The sequence below is a fragment of the Argopecten irradians genome, chromosome 5, assembly GCF_041381155.1.
Source record: "Argopecten irradians isolate NY chromosome 5, Ai_NY, whole genome shotgun sequence".
Classification (NCBI taxonomy): domain Eukaryota; kingdom Metazoa; phylum Mollusca; class Bivalvia; order Pectinida; family Pectinidae; genus Argopecten; species Argopecten irradians.
Genome location: NC_091138.1, coordinates 19,806,109 through 19,828,239, shown reverse-complemented (window position 1 = coordinate 19,828,239; position 22,131 = coordinate 19,806,109). Strand labels below are relative to the sequence as shown.

The window sequence follows — 22,131 nt, the reverse complement described above, 5'->3', positions numbered from 1 at the left end:
AGTTCCTGTTTTCAAATTCTGATTGGATGCGGCTAGGTTTACAATGATGTAATTGGATACGGTTCTTCAACAGATACAGAAAAAATACGTTTGTGGGTCTGTTTCAAAAATATAAATGAATTATGCAAATATAATAAAAACTTCTCTCTCGTGATAAAATTGACCTTTGAAGCATGAATTTCCGAACAAATAAAAAAATAACTCAAAAATATGCATATCTTTGGTATTTTGAATCAGTTCCGTACAGATTGTTTTTCAAAGGGCGCTACCATTTTCTCAAGCCATAGATTACTGATACGAGCTTTTTCATTGGTTGTTTATTACTTAAATGGAAAGGGCGCAACTACGGTGATCCAGCAGGTGGCGCAGTGCGGGAACTTCAATTTTAATATCTGCTAAAAGGTTTCTGGGAGAACCCTTGGCTAGCGGAGTTGCGATTTGTAATAAAAGACGATGTTTCACATCTCTTTTGTTCCTGAGAGAGCAAGGAGAGGTACTCAGTTCATGAAATTTTCCCAACGTGTGAATCGGAAAAAGAGCAGTTTTAAAGATAACATAACTTATAATGATTCCTTCAATAAAATGTTTATCAAGTTCGATTAAGATACATGGTTACACGGAAGAAAAAAAAACCAGCTCTCCAGAATAGTAACCGTCTTATGAGGAACAAAATATTGAACACACTGGACAGGTTTTTAATGCTCACAAATTTTATTTAAGTGTTGATATTGTATTTCCTGAATAACGTGAAAGGTTGGCTGATACCGTCATCGAAGAAATATTTTTTTTTCATTGAAGGCCCTGCCCTATTTTGTTTTCATTAAACAGATCGTTTATTGATAATCTAATTAAATTTCGATGTTCATTATCTACTCCGTAAACTTCGTACATCAAGTTCATACGTAGTTTACAGAGTAGATAATGAACATCGAATTTTAATTAGATTGGTTTGTATACAAAAGGATATCCCATTGTCCTGTCGTTAGTTTCGGTTGAGAATTGTGTGTTTAGTTTCACAAAAAGCATCTTTTTGAACTCTGTGTTTTCTAATTCAATATAACATTGCGACGTAAAAATAGGACTTGTTTTTAGATCTATGGTATCTAATCGCACAAATGTGCATATTACGATTAACTTGAATAGGTTCTTACAGTGAAGTCCGACATCAAACACCGTGGTTCGTCGTCTGTAAATGATTCCTGTTATCGCTAAAAACGTCTCAGAGGATCCTTCTGGAACTTGGTTGTGGCTTTAACATTTTGAAACTGATCCCTGAACAAGATGGCTGACAGGCGGCCATTTTTAATTTCGACATTTGAATATTGTTATCGCTCATCCTAAGCTATGTTGATTGTGACCATATTAAAATTAGTTAATTGAAGTTTCTTGCAGACATTATGCCCTTGGTTTATTTACATAATGGAGAATAATGTGTGGTGTCTGTTTTGTTGTGTAGATGGTCAGTGAAAGAGGCCAGAGTTGATAAGACCAGCACGGAAGCTGATCATAAATTATCTATGCAATGGACCAGACAGTTTACAGTTTTTGTAAGTTGTAATAAAAATACTCTTTTTTCGAGGTATGAGATTATAACATACAATGTATTTTACTTGCATTTCGTGTTATCATCTTTGAAAATAGTTACTGTTACTTTCAATCAGTATTGTTGTGTTACAACAGCTAATATAAATGTCCATCATACATAATGATGATGCTGAATCATCACTTAAACATATGGAAAGATATACCTATAAAGTATTTAAAAATTAGAAAAGCATTTGTCTTGAGGCAGGACTTTATTTGAATCATTGTTTCCGTATATGATTTATTACTTTGGACAAATTGTGTCATTTATTTTAGAAAAATGTCTTCCTCAACTAAAATCTCGTATGAAGTGAAGTCCACCATGATGCCAGTGTTGTTGTCATGGTGACACAGAAGCCGGGAGCTGATGACGTATCGCCCATTCGCTATCAATAACAGTGAACACCGTTGTTGGCGCTCACATGAGTCGCATGCCCGACAGTTGACACGGCGACAGCATGGATGTGTTACTGTGAACGCTAATATTTATAAATATCGGCAACATGGACTTTTTCTGGAAAAGATGCTGGATACTTAAAACAACATGGACAACCCTATTTACAGTCATCACAATATTCAATAGATTCACCATTTCACTAGGACAGGTACGTTTTTGTCTGTTTTTATTGTTTTTTGGGGTTTTTTTGGGGTTTTTTTTTTGCTGTTTTTTTTTGGCCTTCGAAATTTTTGTGCAAACGAAAAAACGCAAACGGGAAACGAAAAAACGCAAACGGGAGTTAATTTCAAGGTAGAATCATGTATTTGAAATTAATTTACACATGTAATTTTAACATTATCATTTGACAAAACATTCAATATTGTTTATTTTCATATTATTATGTCATGTTTATCAAATTACGAAAATAGATTGCGTTATCGTTTAAGTTGAGTTCGTTCCAAATATGGATCAACGAGAGAAAATAGTATGGTATACATGTAGTTACTAGCAATATCCTCGACGTCCAGGAATATATCGTTTTTTATCTTATTTTAAAAAATGTTTTAAATATTTTTGAAAATTTTCATTTGGATGTTCCAAACAATTTAAATTGTCATATTTCATAAATTATTCGCGTTTGGTCTTTAAAATGGTAACACTTTTATCCTTGAGTTAATGCTTGTCAAATCTGTTTTCACACCTGATTCCACTTTCACCACTTTTATTTAGTTTTAATTAAGCGAGAGACCACATCTTAGAACCAACCTGTGAATAACCTGATAATGTGTTATTTTATCACCACGCCCGTTTAAGTTATTTTGTAGTAGTATGTCACTGTGTGTGAAGCCATGATTGGACTATTGATTCACTTTGACTACTTTCGCATTAAAGCTTACCGTTAAAAAAACACCTAGTTGCGATGAACATAATCTTTTCATCAATAATGAGTTAGATTCTACTCATTTTATATTACGTAGGCTTTTAAAATCCCTTCATCTATATGCATTGGCCGACAAATATCATTTTCATTGTAATTATACAAGTATTATAGGGGCCCCGATGGTTAAAGTGTGTCCACAGATCACCACTGACCTTCCGCTAAGTGGGGTAAAAGCAAGGTAATGTCGTTGGTCCCTGTTTTTTCTCTTAGTATTTAGGCATTTGTTAATTATTCTAATCATGACGTTATAAATGTCTTGAATAAAGTCACATGAATCAAAGACGGTGGATATGGTGTTTACAAAATGGACATAATTACCATAACAGCTTTTACTATAATATCCCAATCCACCTGTATCACCTCACTGAGCCTAAAGACGCAACAGATACGGTTTGTAAAGGTTAAAACAACAGGGCGCGATGTTTTATTTGCAAAGGAGGTTTTCCTAGATCGTTCCAAAATCTTATCGCAGTAATACAGACACAGATAGTCTGAATGTCATCATAAGATTCAGAACTTATAGGATTACACAAATCTGTCTCAATTAGATAACACCCAACGCAGATAATCTGAACTTATCGTAATCCTACAGAAACAGGGAGTTCTGGGTTAGAACGATTACATTTAACGTGAAAACTAGTTAAGTTAAAGACTAAATTTCTGAAATCTGTACGCATCTTATGTAGGATTTCGTTTTCAAAAGGCTATTATTACATTGAAATACATTGAAATAATTTCAAATTATATTTGAAAAGTTATGTTGTTATATTATTAAAACTATTAAGAGAAAATGAATACTGCTTAAAACTATAAATATAATTTAATGTGAAATATTTTACCATATGTAACTTTCTGCACATGCACAAGTTTCCTTTCTTTTGTTTTGATTGTTGTCTCGTGAATATGAGAAAATAAAGATTATCTATCTTTTCATGAGATATTATTACCTCAATATCGACGTCTTTATAGTGCTACTGCACTGGCCAATCACAGCTGAACAGTCTAACACACGTCATACTAATTACTTATTAATTTATACAATATAAAAAGGCGTGAATGAAACTCTACTGTGCATCAATTCATTCGCATAAAGGTTGGCACTCACTTCCGGCGTAATTGTATGACATTTGTCTTCTTAGGTATGAAAACCTGTTCAATACGGAAACCTGACTATACTTGCTAAATATACTAGTTCCGATGTCATCCGGTTTAGACAATTTATACTGTAACATAAATTATGTAAATATAATTTATGAAGAAGAAAAATAAAAATTAAAAAATAATAAGAAGAAAACACAAGAAACAATTACACACACATGCACAATTGGAACAAGTGTGCTTCCTTCAAAGTCTCATTGACTGACACAAAATATATTCATGGTGCGGATTTTTGCATTTGAGTTTGGGTCTGATGATTGCTTCGTAAAGGACAGAAAAGAAATATATTTCAAAATTAATCAAGGGAAAATATGAACAAAATTGCACGAGGACTGGGACTGTGAGTTTCAGAAAAGTAACCGTCCTTTGCGTTATGCTGGCGTCACACTGACCCGAAGTTGACACAGGATAGACACACGGAACTTTCTCAGGCTTCGGCAGTAACGAACGTGAGTGACGCCAAGATCTTTGGCATACCAAAGCATTGCTCTTCTTTCAGACTTCGGACATCCTCATAAAAACACATACGCATTGACTTCATGTTTGATTCGAATATAATCGTGTGGCCTTCTTTGTGGTGAAGACGTCGGGTAAGACCACAATTTCCGTGTGACGCAGGCATTACACTGTCAAATTTTATTATACCCGTTATTAAAATGAACCTCCACTCGATGAGATATAACTGTTATTCGCCAAGAAACAAAGAATATTATTTTATTTTTATATTTTTACGCTTCTGTCTTGGGCCTAGAGTCTGTATAGCTGTCACAAAATGCCGAGCACGTGAAGCGAGAGGCATAGTCTCTATCGCGAATTGAAGTCAATCGTTAAAAAACATCTGCTTAATGTCAAAATTGTGAATAAAGTGAATCTTTATATATATTTTTCCGATAGTATTATTCTTGATCAACTTTTTTAATTCTTATATTTCTTCCGTCAGCATCGAATATATATCGATAATAACTCACTGATAAAAGTTCAATCTGTTGATGCTTTCAGTAATGAAACCCGTTGCGATCATAAGTTTTATTTAGCAACAAAGAAACCCAAAACACATGTTTCATTTCCTCAAAACAATTTAGGGACAAAAATAGTGATTTTGTATAAAGTTACATTTATTGTGTTCCCCATCTTAAGTCAATGGCCAAGTAACTAAAACAAAACATAATTCTGACGAAGCTCTATCGGATCTGTTACCATAGCATCCATTAACAAAATAAACATCCCTACGAAGATGTTTTGCCTTACCTTATATGACGCAATTTTCGGTCCGAGGCATAAATTGATAATAAAACCAACATTGGTTATCCCAAGGCTCATTTATAAACCGATTAGTATAGTTCTTCGACTTATAAAGGCATTTACTTTACGGAAAACAGTGGTAAAAGACGCAGTAGATTACTAAAAATAGACCCAGTTTACTACTGTTCTAGGAATAAACAAGGTTACAGACACGCTTTTAGGAACTGGAATATTTCTCGAGGATATGACGATGCACAGCGTGGTGAATAAAGATGCTTATTGAACACAACCTGATAAATGACGGCCAGTTTAATTACCTTGAAAATAAGTACAAGTTGTTTGTTACAATGGATAGGCTTCCCTACACCATTCATGGTAGATGATCTGTATGGGCACTTTTGAATGATATTTCGTCACTGTCTTTTGTGTTTGTCGAAGACTCTCTAGAGGTGTAAGAGGCATCCGGCAGGAATACTGGTGTAAAATGGAAAGTGTATGGAGGCATCTATCCACCACACATGGGGTAGAGCTAATGCAGTATTGGGAGGAGTTTAATATAACTTCATTATAAAGTTTCAAATCTATTGTTGCTTTTATCTACAGAAACTTCAAATACCTTATTCTAGAACAGGTTATTATTCTAATTAATGAACGAGTGATAATCATATATTATATAGCAAACATACAACGTGATCTTTTTGGATTTCACGGAAACGAATCTTATCTGGATGTATAGTTACACCGGAAAGATGGCTTCAATACAAATGTCTATCCTACGCTAAGTCTTAATGTCAAATCATATTTATTATATTAGCCAGGTGTTCACTTCTTTAATCGTTTCCCAGTAAACTGTACAATTTAAGACAATTCAAATGCTTTTACACTTTATTTTTACCAGAGGAAGCATATATATGTCATCAAAATAACATAAAATATACAGAGACTCTCTCTACATGACAGTTTCATTTGGCATTGAAATTGCACTAAAGAGGAAATCCTGAGGAGGCTTGGACAATCTTCGTTGAGTTTGATGACCAAGGCATTTGTTCTATTGGCCGACCTTTAATTTACAAGAGGCTTAGTAAAGACAAAAGTTTATTAGCAAGGGCAAGCAACTGTGACCTTGATAAAAATTAATTAATCTTAACTACAGGGACTGCAATATGTTTGGGTTGTGACTCTTTATTATTGTAGAACTTTTTGTCCCTTTTATAGTTCTATCTAGTTGAAGTATGCTGCCATTGGCGCAGAACACCCATTCACCCGGTCACATTATACTAACAACAGGCAAAGCAGTCGTCCCACTCCCTGAGCGCTAAACAGGAACAATAACTACCCCTGTCATAGTTTATGGTGTATCTCGGCCATGGATAAAGCCAAGAGCATTCCTCACAGGGACGATTGCTTAACTCATGACCAAACGTAATGCGGTGTCAAGGAAGACATTAGCAAGAAAAAGTAGGTAAAGAAGTATAGAAAAGATTCCGAATGTGGTCGCCTGTTTGTGACAGATGTCGTATGCTAAGAACGGTAAATAATAATGAATGGTCTATCGTCTTTTGTCTGCGTTTATCTATGAGATGCTAGTAACTTTTTTTCGCATTCAAATTTTTTATTGATTTTCATGAACATGTTATTACACAGAACAAGGAATACAATTCATCAATACCAATAATATGTCTTACATTACAATTTTGTATATATGCAACAAGTAACAATTGGACATACACATATACACAAACCCTACAATACCAACATTTCATCTATCTACAATATGTGAATCGTCAAAGAGACAACTAAATTTCAATGTTTTCTTTTTCAAACAAGGTATTTTATAAGGATTTTTGTACATTCATTTTTAGATTTATACATAACCTTTTTCGCCTCATAATACTTACATATATGTAATTTAAGTACTTCAAAACATACATAAATTTTCTTAATTCTACAGTGATATACATATTGTTTGAAAAGTAATGACATTATATTAAACATATTGTTATGTCGACCATGTAGACCAAGCAGTATTGATAATGGTGATAAACTAACATTGAAAGTGGTTTTCTCAAGTAACCATTTCTCAATCTCCTTACGAAGTTTTGCTATCCTTGAACATTCGTAAAACAAATGTATATATGTTTCATTTTCATCACTGCAGAATGTACGTAGCGGAGAATCCACTACCTTAATTTTGAATAGAAAAATATTAGTTGGTAAAATTCTATGGACCAGACGATATTGCAGCCACCTTAACTTGGTATCCTGTGTTTGTTTAAAAATAATCCTGTGGGTTTTTGTCCACCAGAACTCGTCATCATCATGAGGTGCTAGTAACTTGATTTAAATGGTCTGTGTCAGTTTTAGTTTCCTTTTTGCTTTTATTGCCATCTAAGAACGACGGAAGGAAATCAGTTGTACTGATATTGTTGTGGATTTTATTAGAATAAACATACAGCTATTCACTGTAGAGCATATTATAGAGACTGCTAAAACATTGTTCTGTCCTTAATCGAGGTCAATTCAAGTCTGTTACCCTAACAACCGTTTGCTACCCTAACAACCGTTACATCACATTTAGCCATTGTCACCAGAACATCATGCTAAAACTGTCTATCCAAACTGATGTTCACTCTTGTGTAATAATTTGGGGCTACATTTAGTATTGAATCCCACAATAATGTTCTTACCAGCGGCCTACATAGTTGATAAGTGTACCTAATTAGGGTCTAATAATAGGCTTCATTGTTAAAGAGCACGTGACGTCAAAATGCTTTATTAGGTGAAATTCTACTTTGGTAATCGCGGAACTGAAAACAACTGTCAGTTTAATGCGATATAGAGGTTGTGAATTACGACTCTTTTCAACTTAAATACTAATGCTATTTTCAATGTTGCCCTGGCATTTTAGTCATATAACAGCCTGTCCAACAGCCCAATAAATATCCGGATACAATGTGGTTTTATGAGAATACTGTTATTCCGCAAAAATAACAGCTTTTAAAGTTCAACACAAACAATGCGCTTTATTTTACGAATCCGATTATTTGCTCATAAACACTCGCCAATTGTATGAGGTTGTCGACAGTTCCACTTAATGAAACCAATTAGCCACTTCAATTACATGCTGACCAAGTAATCGTGCGCGTGCGATAGCGTCATTGTGCTATTGACAATGTTCCATTTCTTTGTAACCACCTGTTTATGAACCACTCTTTCTGTCGCCATTGTCCAAATTCGCTAATGCCTGATTGAAAATTCCCCGGTTCTCTTTTTAGTGTGTATTGAGAAGTGTTGCAAGTTGTTTGTAATGTTGCATTGCAGAATGAAGCGGAAATTGAAGTCATTAGCAGGGAAAGTTTTAAAACCATATGTTGTCTTTCGGTGCAAGGCTTTCAATAATAAGTCTGAGACATCCAATTAAATTGAAATGATTCCAATGTGATAATTCCATGTTATTACAAAGAGCTTATAAATGTCAGCGCGGATAACACTTCTTACTAGCTTCTCGTTAGTGGCCAACAGAAACCTGAGTCCACCACGACTCCTAATTATTTAGTTCTCTGTTACTATATTAGCTGTACAATTTCAAACTGTTGATTTTAATAATATAAAGGAAATACTTCTTTAAGCGTAATTACGTTCAGATGATTTCAGCTGCGTCAGAATATATATATTTCATGTCATTAGGAACATGGTATTCGGATTGAGAATTCATATAATTGTGATTTAGTAAAGGTAATTGATGTTTTCGCCGGATCGAAAATCTAGCAATTATTATCAACTGTAATTTTAAATCTAAAACGTTTCTTTTAATCTGCATAACATTTCTTTTTATATACATAACAGTTCGTTTGATCTACACAAATGTTCTTTTAATCTACATCAACTGTTTTTTTTATCTATATAACTGTTCTTTTAATCTTCATGAAATTAATGTTCTTTTTATCTACTGTTTTTTTTTTAAATCTACATAACTTTTTTTTTAATCTACATAACTCTTCTTTTAATCTACATATATCTTCTTTTAATCTACATAGCTGTTATTTTGATCTACATACTTTTCTTTTGATCTACATAACAGTACTTTTCATCTACATAACTTATCTTTTGATCTACATAACAGTACTTTTAATCTACATTACTGCTCTTTTAATCTACATTACTGCTCTTTTGATCTACATTACCGTTCTTTTAATCTACATAGCAGTTGTTTTGATCTACATAATTGTTTTTGATCTACGTAACTGTTCTTTTGGTCTACATAGCAGTAGTTTTGATCTACATAATAGTTTTTTGATCTATATAACTGTTCTTTTAATCTACATAGCAGTTGTTTTGATCTACATAACTGTTTTTTTAATCTGCATAACTTTTTTTTTAATCTACATACATGTAACTCTTCTTTTAATCTACATAACTCTTCTTTTAATCTACATAACTCTTCTTTTAATCTACATAACTCTTCTGTTAATCTACATTTTAATCTAAACATAACTGTTCTTTTAATCTATATAACTGTTCTTTTGATCTACATAACTTTTCTTTTGATCTACATAACAGTACTTTTTATCTACATAACTTTATCTTTTGATCTACATAACAGTACTTTTATTACTGCTCTTTTGATTTACATAACTGTTCTTTTAATCTACATAGCAGTTGTTTTGATCCACATGATTGTTTTTCGTAACTGTTCTTTTGATCTACATTGCAGTAGTTTTGATCTACATAATAGTGTTTTTTGATCTACATAACTGTTCTTTTGATCTACATAGAAGTTGTTTTGATCTACATAACTGGTTTTTTTTTTAAATCTGCATAACTGTGTTTTTTTAATCTACATAACTCTTCTTTAAATCTACGCAACTCTTCTGTTAATCTACATAACTATTTTTAATCTACGTAAACTGTTATTTTAATCTAACTATATAACTTTTCTAAAAAATACATACATTGTTAGTGTTCTTATATTCTACATACATGAATGTTATATATTCTATATCATTATTTTACAGTTTTTATGAAGACAAAAATAAAGTGTCACTTAAAATAGCGTTATTTCCATCTAACAAAGAACAGAAGAAATATGGGTTAACTAGAATGTCGTGAAATATTGTTTTATCAAATTATCAAAATTATATTGGAAGGTCTTACTGTTTTATCTAGAAGAAAACAAAAGAAAAAAAAAACACCCGACGTTGATTGTTGAGATGAGAGTGTGTGGATGGAGTGAGAGTGGATAGTACCGAGGGAGGAAAGTCAATATTACATGATATACAGTTAACAGCTATCACTGAACATCACAAGATGAAAGAACAGACAAAAATTCACCTAATTAGGACAATGTTATAAATTACGTAGTCAATCAACTCTTGTTATCTGTGGAATGCTGGTATTTTTATCGCTTGTAAAACGTTGAAATTAACAACCAATTTCTGACATGGTTCACCTTATCACTGGGCGTTCATAGAAAGTAAAACATGTAACATTGTCACCGCATGTGTTGGCGTATTGAAACCGTTTGATGTCAATTAATATCAATAGTATGAAATGGAATATCACAAGTAGTAGATAAGGACGAACGTGTATTGATTAGGAACTTGAAATTAGTGGGGTTTCTTAACTGTTCGAGTTTATAGTAGATGAATGTTTAAAAACAAACAGCCACCTTAAGAATTAATACCTTGGCTAAACAATAAGAAATACAAAATTATTCTACACTGAAAAAATGTCGTTGGTGGTTCCAATGAGACAAATTTATTTGTTCGATCAAGTGAATTTCGAGTTGTTTTTTCCATCTGTTTGTGTTCGGTATTTACATGAAAAGTTACTTTTATTTATATGTGAGACCCGTTTATGTGCTTTTCAGACCCATGACTCCGCCCAATGTACAACGCCTTTGGGTGTTCGAGTTGTTTTTTCCATCTGTTGTGTTCGGTATTTACATGAAAAGTTACTTTTATTTATATGTGAGACCCGTTTATGTGCTTTTCAGACCCTGACTCCGCCCAATGTACAACGCCTTTGGGTGTTTCTGTGAACTCCCAGACCTTGCTACCCTATACTCTAACTGCTACTGAAGGCAATGCTGAGGACGCGCGTCTCAATGGAGGCCGGTCATGGTACGGTACCACTCTGGGACCAACAACATTTGTACAGGTTAAGTACATGTCGCAACATATGATATTAGCATTGGTATATGTAAATATGGTAAATGGTAATATAAATCTCCAGAAATGGTCCACACTAACGACAAGAAACACAAGGAAGCATCATCTAGATTTCATTTATTTTATTCTTGAGAATAACGCATTTTATTAAACAATCAAAACATGTCACAATTATAAGTGACATTATGGTTGTGCATACATCAAATATATATTATGTGTTTGTAGAATTTCTAAATCAATCAAAAACACTCACACAAAATACATCTTATTGATTATATCTTATTGAAGCTATCCTTGATGTACCCAACATGGCCGGTAATGTTTATGACAAACTCATGAAATCGAGAATTCGAGGCTTTTCTGCAAAATAATGAAGACCTGCCCGATGATGCATATGGATTAAGTACGAGTTTCTCTTGACTCTGACCATCCTTATCAGACATGTTAAACAAAAATTATGCGATGAGAGGTATATAATAATGAAAATTCGAGTTAGGTCTGCAAAAGAATATTGATGTTTGCTATTTTGACTAACAAATCCATCGATTTTATCAACAGATTGAAGTAGATAGTAGTAACATGTTAGTCACTGGTCTACAAGTCCAGGGAGACAGCGAAAGACATTTGTGGGTGACGTCACTAAAAGTCAACTACAGCGTCAACTGTCGTGATTTCTACGTCATCGAGGATAATGGCACGCCACAGGTAAATCCAACCACTTTCTTAACTTTGTAGAAAGTTTATATAAGTTATTCAAGTTGCGGGTTACAGTCGTGAGTTAGAGATTTTGTTTAACTTGACCATGCAGATAGGGTGGTAAAATGGTAGTACTTGCTGGCTCCCATTGCAGGATATCATAAAAGGCGACTAAATGTGGGATGTTATATTTTTTCTTTCTCCTAACTGGCTATCCCTCCTAATGTCTCCTTGACACCTTGCCTAATTTTGGCCTTGAGTTGATCATTTGCCCCCGTGAGGAATGCTCTGGGTTCTGTCTCCTGGCCGAGACACACCATAGTCTATAAAAGTGGTAGTTTCTATTCAGGCTTATTTTTAGCATAAAGGAAGGACATATTTCGTCACCATTGATGTATTATTTTTGCCCTTGAGTTAAGATTTTGTACAGAAGTCAGTAATTACCAGACAGCCCCTTCGTTGTCATTAATCGCCTGTCCTTTATTTCAGGTGTTCGCTGCTAACGTTGACACCAATTCAGTCTCCACCATAGTTTTTAGTCACGTCTTTGTTGCTCGGTGTGTCCGACTCATCCCAACTGAGCGTCATGGCAACTCGTCCGCTCTGAGGTTTGAGCTCACAGGCTGCTGTAAGTTTGAACCCAGCAATCAAAATAAGTGGGAAAATGATATGCAATCAGCAATCACTTTTTGAAGTCAACGAATGAAGCAATATTGACACTGGTGTAGCTTTAAAGTGGTTATAAGCATATAATACATGTATATTCAAATTACCTGGAATTCGAAAATTACTACATAATATATTACTTATAAAATATACTATGACGACAATTTAACACTTTATCCAAGTCAAAAACACAAAAGTTCAATGGAGCTAGTTAATTTTACTCTGCAATTTATTGGCATATACATTATATATTCTTTACTATTTTTCATAGAATCGTTTTGCATAACGTTCTTTTAAAAACTAACATAAGTATTTCGTACATATATCATACAAATGGCGTCAATAGAACGAGATCTACATATAGCAAAAAGACATGTTTCATTTTTTTTTTCTCAGTGCCCTCTTCCTGTCACAAGTCTCTTAATGTTACTGCAAGTGACAGTGGCGTACAGCTCCGCCTGGCGGGAGAAAAACTTGTATCTCTTATCCGTATAGAACCGACTACGATTGGATACAGTAGTTACGGCATCTCCTATAGTCGCACGTGTGTCGCATTTTATGACGTTTTGGAGGGCAACCAACCTAAGGTAAGATACCAAAATATCAGTTTAACGTAATATCCAAAACATTTGTCCTTTAAAGTATTGAGAGACATTGTCATAACACCAAGAATCAAAACAGAAAAATCTATAAAAGACCAACAACATTATACAATATTTCAAATGACTTTATTTTGCGGTAGTGTAATTTGTCGTTGTTATGTGGCTCAATGATCTACGTAATTAGCACATCTCCAGTCATTAGTCTAAAGACAACATGCTATAATTAGTTCTGAAGAAAACCTTAAGACTGTATTGGGTTCCGGAAAGAGCCACTGGAGAGCTCTGTCAAGTCAGTATTTATACTCCGCTATAGTATGGCTAGGGACATAAGTCATCTCCCAATTTGGTATCAAGACGGTCCATCCGAAAGGTCAAACTATACATCCATGCCGTATAAGGCTGGTGATATTTATAATATGTATTAGGCCTACCATTCATGTTAATGACTTTCGGTACTAATCGACTTTACTCAGTGCAATGTATATTAATCTGATAATAAAACAGGCAAATTGCTTTGTCTCAAATCCAATATCAATTGACATACATGTATTACATAAATAAGGATATGTATTATAATCATCATAATCTTATTCGTTATCATATATAAGTAATGATTACTAAACGACAGAAACTGTACAGTTTGTAAAGAATGCAGAATAAAAACAAGCTAAAAGTGATATTAAAATCAGGAGCTCCGGAAGTATTTTCTACTTTATCGGCGAGACATGTGTAACGCATGAAAAGGTTGAATAAACCAAAGTGTCGTAAACATGTTATTCTATTTCGGTGTATAACAAATCAAATGTTTGTTTTCATTTTCAAGAGATATTACCTTATTAGTGTCATATTTGTATCTTGAATCGATCTTTTTATTATTTATAAGCACATCTTTTAAGGTTGGGTATTGATATCGAAGGTGGCGATATTTCTATACGGTTGGGTTTACTTTAAGGTATTCACGAGTGTGGACGGGGAGGCTATTGATGTAAACGTCGAGTTGCGGCCGTTAAGGACATTGTGTGTCCGGGTGACACCGTACGGCCAGGCTACTCCCCCTGTAGTTAGACTGCAAGGCTGTGGTATGTAATGGAAACCTGCACTCTGTACAGACATATGTGAATAGGTGCTGCTGTCCCAAATCGTAATGTAATATTACATCGTATTGATGTCATCGAGGATATGGGCATGCTGTATTATTGTAGTTAAATTTTGAAGCATGGATACTTCAAAGAGTAGTTCAAAGATACACTCATAAAAGATAGAATGATAAAAAACATAACTAAATAAAATGAAAAATAAAGACAAAATGGGAAAAAATATTTCTCATATTATTAACATTGTTAAAAGAACTTAAATGTTTCGGAAAAAATCTGACCGATAGTTTAATCAGTATTCAGGATATTTGACATACTTTCGCTTCATAAAATTGACGATAAATCAATATTTTTCCCTTTTCAGCTGTCACAGAGAATGAAGGTAAGATATGTTTCTAATTTTACTACATAAATATTTGATGTAGATATTATATTGAGACAACTAGGACTATATTCCATACCAACTTGTATTTCCATATCGTATCCCGTGTCTTCTTCTTATTTCAAGTAAGATTATATGATAAATTCAGTTGCTTAGCTGTTGGCCTTTTGATTTGAGGTAAATTGGATTTGAAGTGTCAGGAAGCGAAATTCTTCGATACCATGAACTGCGAAATTGGAAATGATTTGGTTCAACAGTACATATTGCATGAAAGAACTTTAAAGCTGAAATCAAGAGGGTATAAGATTCGTTTTAAAGAAATTGGGTTTCATTCACATTTACCGATGATGTGAAGTTTTAATTAATAGCATTTAGTCTATTAATGTTCTAACGCATTACACACAACATATGAACATTTGTGAGAGTATATCGGAATATTTTAACCAGACTGCCACCGTGGTCACTCAGTATAAACGAAGTTCCACCTACAGATTAGTATGCAACAAGAAGGTTGTTCGGACTTAAATATCATATCCAACATAATGGTTTGAATTCTATTCAGTTTGCACAGAATTCACAAAGCATTTGGAGTAAGATATGTATTTCTCTCATACCTACACGTATAATACTGGCTGGTCCAGGACAATACACTCATGTCGCCTGAAGCTGTATTGCATGGCTACCCATGTAATAAAGCCTCTTGACATCATAGCGTCAACAAAATTGCTATTACTGGATTTACTTTAAAAGGTACAAACAACGGAATTTGCGTTGAAACCATCACGCATATTTTTATGTATGGATAATTGACTTGCAGTCGCGTTTTTTCCCGAATTTATTTCAAAATGACCGAAAATTATAGTAGTAAAATTGGAATAAAAACGTCGAGGTATGAGAGAAAAATACTCTTTGATACGTTGATATGAAGGATAGGGATATTCTATTCTCGGGGTCACATAATGTTATAAAACCCTACAAGAATTTGTTACCCTCGGGTACAATATCCCTATCCTTCATATCTACATATGAAAGAGTCTCATAATATATATATATATATATATATATATATATATATATATATATATAAATTAATTATATAGTATGGTATGGTGAATCACATTGCAATCTTGCACTTTTAAAAGACACGAAAAAATGGTAGTATTATGCCTATGCTGCAAATGAATTCATCCGACAAACCAAAATGTTGATTAATGGAAACAGTAAGAAAGAAAGATTTGAAACAGTTTTTTCCGTAGAAATACATTTAAAATGCATCATGTGAACAGGGTGGAATATAAAATAGATATTATTATTGAGATATTTGAATAGGCATAAATAATTGTTTAATTATTCTTACATTTTTTTTACTTAAAAGAAATTCACGTTTCTTGCGGACTTACTCATTTCCATAACGACCGATACGACCTTCACAGTGACCTTCACAGTGTCCTTAGAAACATCCACAGCGGTAGACAACCCCGTCAGAAACGTGTGGTCGGTGGTATCCATGCCGCCCCGGGAGAATGGCCTTGGCTCGTATCTCTCCATTTCCTGCGGTACCACATGTTCTCTAATACGTCCGGTTTTCCCCACCTGTGTGGCGCATCTCTCATACACCCTCAGTGGGTGATCACTGCCGCTCACTGCTTCGAGTAAGTATAAATTAAAATCAGAAACCTTGCCTCAATGAGAAGTAAATTTCAAACTCGAAACGTGTTCACCATCACCCCATCAAATTAGACTGATTCTTTACACGATAAACCTTTATGAAAATAACTATCATTATTAAAAAAAAAACAACAAACAAACAAACAAACAAAATCGGTGGCCCCGAACATTTTTGCGCAGATAAAGTAAATATATTTTAGATACAGTCGGAATATTTAGATAAATAGTACATTTGATGAAAATCATATTTCAAACCCTACAACAAAAAAGTTCGTAAACAATGAATTCAGGAATTTTCTTTTCTGAAATAATTTCTTCTATGGTATACGGAATCCTGATACACAGATATCTTATCATTTGGGGAAAAGCAACGTTTATCATATACCTTCTAAAATGTTATTTTAGCACCATATTTCTCGCATGGACAAATTAAAATTGGCGGAGTAAATGAGTTTGTCGACAATTAGTTGTAATTATCCCGTTCCTGTAATTGTATACATCCGAACAGCGTATTGAGTCCATTGCTTTAGGAACATGACTACTTACATGTATAGACGAGGGACGGATCATGTTCCAAATCGCTGGTCACTATTCTGCAGTTCATTCGTCATTGTGTGTCGATATCATGTCCCTGTGTACTATTGATTCTATTTATATGGTACTGAATCAGGTTTCACCAACAAATGTCGTGTTGATATTGAATTGAACACCAAGTTTCTGGTACCAAATTATCACGACTTAAGAATTAGCTATCTACTCCAGCCCCTGTAATCCGTAAAGAAACGGTCGCATATAAAAACCGCGTATAGACAGTGATAGACAATGATAAAAAGCTCAGTAAGTGATTTTAAATGTTCCGGAATGTCATAAATAGGTTTTTCGTCAATAAATTATACTTATAAGAATGAAATCAAAATCAACCCTAAAAGTGGCCTTTATTGAGAGTAGTATTCCTGCTTTCTCACAGTAACACCGTATGGCCCGGCCTTGCTGAGCCCACAAATTGGCAGGTTCTGATTGGCGAGCATAACCAGGCGGGAAGGGACGGTACAGAACAGGCGTTCACCATCAGCAACATCTACAAGCGAGACAACTTCCAGATCTCGTGTGAGTATGGTAAAAAACGTAATTTGAGGGTTCGAGATTACAAAACAATCTTAGACTTGCCAATCAAAATGACACAAGATTTTGTGAGTAAATAGTCTTACGATATTTTAGACCGTTTCATGATATTGTGGTCTAAAAATGAACATATGGCATTCAACGCTTCCATAAACACGACATCAACTCAATAGGAACGCTTGTTGGAGTGCTTACATTATGGGTCTATTTTAATTTCAGGGAATACGCCACTGTTACAGGACATTGCTTTGCTCAAATTAGACCGACCAGCCATTTTGTCCGACTACGTCAATCCAGTCTGTTTGAATGTCCTTCCTAATCGCTTCCCGCCGGGTGCGCTGTGTGTCACGGCGGGATGGGGACAGAACACACAAGGTGAGGCCACCATACAAATACGGCAAGCATATTGTGTAAACTGATTAAATATGAATGACTGACGTCACATTTCCAAGGATTTCCAGACATGGTGACAATAAACTGAATCATTCGCTGTAGAAATATCAATAACAATGTAATCAAATCAGATTTTGCAAAATTCTTAATAAACATAAAAATGAATATTGGAACATTATGGCTGCCAATCATCATTCCTATTTCCAATAAAACCACCTCAAACAAGCAATACCTTGAATGCAATGACAACTAATGGCCTAATAAGACAAATAACCATGTTTTCTAGAGGCGCTTTACTACGAAAACAGGTACCTTGTCTGTTGGTTTGTTTACATTTGTGTGAATGTCGGTTGGTTTATTGGGAGACAGTGGTATGTTCGTATTGTCTCTTTGCATTAGTTGAAACTCTTGCCCATTTCTGTGTCTCATTGAGGCATACCGCCAGAGACATCGAGCAATCACACCCTACACGGCCACATTATACTGCCAACGAGCAAATCAGTCGTCCAACTCCATTTAAGCTGAGCGCCAAACAAAAGCAGAAACTAAGACTTTTTACTTTCATGGTGTGTCTTAGTCAGGGGACAGAACACAAAGCCTTCTTCACAAAAGTGAGGGGGAGAATTTTAGAAAACGAGACAGGTAATATCCTAATTTTTTTTCTCGACTTTTATCAGCCATGGGGCAGTATGCACAATTCTTACACACCACCTACAGGACGGGCAATGCATTATTTGTTTTAAGTTACCTAAATACAGCTGAATAAGCTGTATCGGTGATGTCGGTATAGCTGTGGTAGTATGTCAAATGGATAAATTGACAAACATTGTATGTGTGTGATGAACGCAGTATCAGCTGGATTTGATAAATACAAAACGTGTTCTTATTACTATGGTTTCGAAAGTCCATCTCGTTCAAGCTACTTAAATTTTCCTGCAGCTCCGTTGGCTACGTTGGCTCCATTGGCCGGGTTTTACATAGTATTTATACGAGTATGTTATCTAAGAAACTGAAAACCTTAGACCTACTATTACTGAATAAAGAAGACATGATTACCATTTCATTATGTATTTCAATAACGTGGAATCAAATCTATTTAGGTTAATTGTGATTGAGAATGAATGTTGATTATCGTTATCTTTGCAATAGACGGGAAGGGTGTACGTCTGCCACTCCACGCTCAGCTGCCGATCATCCCGCCAGCTGATTGTAACGCCAAGTATGACGCATTACCTGATGGTCACGTGATGAAAAACTTTGTGTCCATCGATGATTCTGTTCTTTGTGCAGCCACCGAGTCCAGCCAAAGTGGACGTGACTCGTGCCAGGTTAGTCTTTTCTCGCTTTATCTCAATCTCCAGACTGATTTGACGGAATTTGCATCTTAAAATGCTGACATGCAGAGAACCGCCGTTAGGTTGCTGCATTTTATGGTCTTGAACCCAAGGTCAAAGGCGAGGTAATTGAGATTTTTTCCAGTAATAATTAGACGGATAATATTGGAACCAATATGGTATGCTTATGAAAACCTTTATTGCATATGAAAATACCGGTAGGCGATGTGCAGTACAATAAAGTTCGGTCATATTGGCTTTGACGATAACTTTCTAAATTGAAAACTAAAGCTTTCAAATCAAGTCAAGACTTTGTGTCAATGTTTTAGAGTCGTAATTGGATGATAACTGTTCACCAATTTCTGATTATCATAATTCCAAATGATGAACATTTACTTTATTAACCATCGAATGAGGACCTCGTCATTTCAGGAAGGGTATGTTGTCGCCATAAAAACGAAAACTGTAACCCCGTATTGTCTTATTTTAGGGAGACTCCGGAGGGCCACTGTTTTGTGAGGACGGCGATCACTGGGTCCAGGCTGGGATCGTTTCTATAGGGATCGGATGCGCTAATCCGGATTTCCCTGGCATCTACACCCGGATATCGTCCTTCATCAACTGGATAAACAACACCCTGGTACAGAACTCGGACGATCCAGAACATCCGGACGTTATCAATAACGGATACAACCCGCTCATACAGAAATAGATTCGGATTGGGAAAGGAATGTATCCATGGAAACAGTATATCATTTGTGTGCGAAAAGAGTCTTATGATCCGAATATTATTAATGTCTTTCGGAAAAAATCTCAGCAAAGTGATGAAATGTACAAAGGGTATGTTTGTTAACATAACAGTTTCAGACATTTTAATGTTGTTTTGAACCACCGTGTTTACGAATCAAATAATACTAAATAGGATCAAACAGTGACAGTGCATTATCAACTACTAATGGACACTGAAACCATAGAAAAGAGACCAATACACAGGTACTGTATGAACGCATTAAAGTGGTTGAGACTTTGTGAAAAAGAACAGAACAACGGAAACTGCTAAACATCAACAGAAACTGCTAGACAACAACGGAAACTGCTAAACATCAACAGAAACTGCTAGACAACAACGGAAACTGCTAGACAATAAAAACTTTCTTGGTGAAAACAAACGTATATCTATTAAAACTAAAACTTTCATCTTCGTCCGTCCGTCCGCTTGTCCGTCAGAAGATGTTATTATTCTAGCGATCTCTTTCTTTCATAGTTCTTAACATAAACCATTAAATATCCTGCACAAATTCGAGTTTCAGAGTTTTGAGGTCAATGCCAATACCGGCTTTTTCGTTGCCAACACTCTAGCAGATTCATTCATTTAAAAGGTGTATTGAAAACTGAACAAGTTTTGAGTTATAGTTGTCAAGTTCATATCTCTTGCTGTTTCTTTGCGTTTTGATTGATTTGACAAATCGTGGTTTCCGAATAACCTTATGGAACCAATGGCCTTCTGTATATTGCTTCAGCAGTATGCTGGTCCAAACCGCCTTTCGACCCTAGTCCGTCCTCTTTTCTTCGTTACAGTTAACACATCTCAGAAGATATTAAACTGGGGTCATTCTCGTTGGTCAATGTCAAAAACTGATTATTGGTAAACAATGTGTTAAGTGTCGTGCATGTTAGATTTTGACGGTTGATGTTTGTTGCCGAAACATCTGAGAAAGAAAAATCAATGGGCCTTTCTCGATTGTATTACAATTTTATGAAGGGTGATTGTAATTACAATTTTATTCAGGGTCACAATGGGTACATGCATAGACGTTTTGAAAATAAAGTGTGTTTATGCGTACACAGTAAAAGAAAAGTAATTTAGAACGTTAACTCATTCGCTATATAATATTGACGTGATTTTAACACTTGGAATGGTTGGAAATGTGCCTTCTGAAAATGCTCATTTATGTACGAGTTCAAACTAGCGGAGACAAGAATATTGTCCGTATACAGTTAGACTGTAAGTAGTGTTAATCAGATGTTCAGATACTCGCGAATGTTTAAACTATAAAGCATTAGAACATTGACTTAGAATAGTCGTGAATGAAGGAATGTAGTAAAATGGAATTTTGTATTTGGTTGACATTAAAGCATTATACGAAGCCATGCGTTTTACAGTTTTTTACATTTAATATAATGTGAGACAATTCAGTTGACTATATCAAGTTTATGAGTAATATCGCGGAGATGTGTATGTATCGAAAGCGATGGAAAAAGAACTACTAAAATCATATGACCTATTCAAACAATGTTTTTTGTACAATCCCATTCAAAATTAGTCAAGAGATCGAATTACTGTTTAGAGATTAAAGTTGTGTGACATCTGTCAATTACAGAATCTGAGGTTTTCGTAATGACATATAAGATCTATCCTTGAACAAAGAGAATAACAAAGCCAAAGACAATCGTAGGTAACCATGTACAGTGATATCATCAATCTTAGATCAGTGTATTATCTACATCCGACATGTTAGTTAAGCCAGTAACATCATTTGTGCTGATGCAAGTTTTGCCGTTCAGCAGATACGTGTATGACTAGTCCGCTAAACCTGGCTATATTATTAGGCTTTCATTATTATTATTTTTTTTTGCCTAA

At 34.8% G+C, this 22,131-nt stretch overlaps 1 protein-coding gene across 1 annotated transcript; it reads left to right on the top strand.

The window, feature by feature from the left end:
- Nucleotides 1-1,918: 1,918 nt before the first annotated feature.
- Nucleotides 1,919-21,637, top strand: LOC138323146 (uncharacterized). Its single transcript, XM_069267543.1, has 12 exons — nucleotides 1,919-2,193; nucleotides 11,359-11,522; nucleotides 12,092-12,238; nucleotides 12,719-12,857; nucleotides 13,292-13,482; nucleotides 14,450-14,576; nucleotides 14,956-14,973; nucleotides 16,349-16,625; nucleotides 17,609-17,748; nucleotides 17,983-18,138; nucleotides 19,306-19,484; nucleotides 19,981-21,637. Exons 1-12 carry the CDS (start codon nucleotides 2,088-2,090, stop codon nucleotides 20,200-20,202), a joined length of 1,866 nt encoding a protein of 621 aa, XP_069123644.1. The 5' UTR covers nucleotides 1,919-2,087; the 3' UTR covers nucleotides 20,203-21,637.
- The last annotated feature ends 494 nt before the right edge of the window (nucleotides 21,638-22,131 follow it).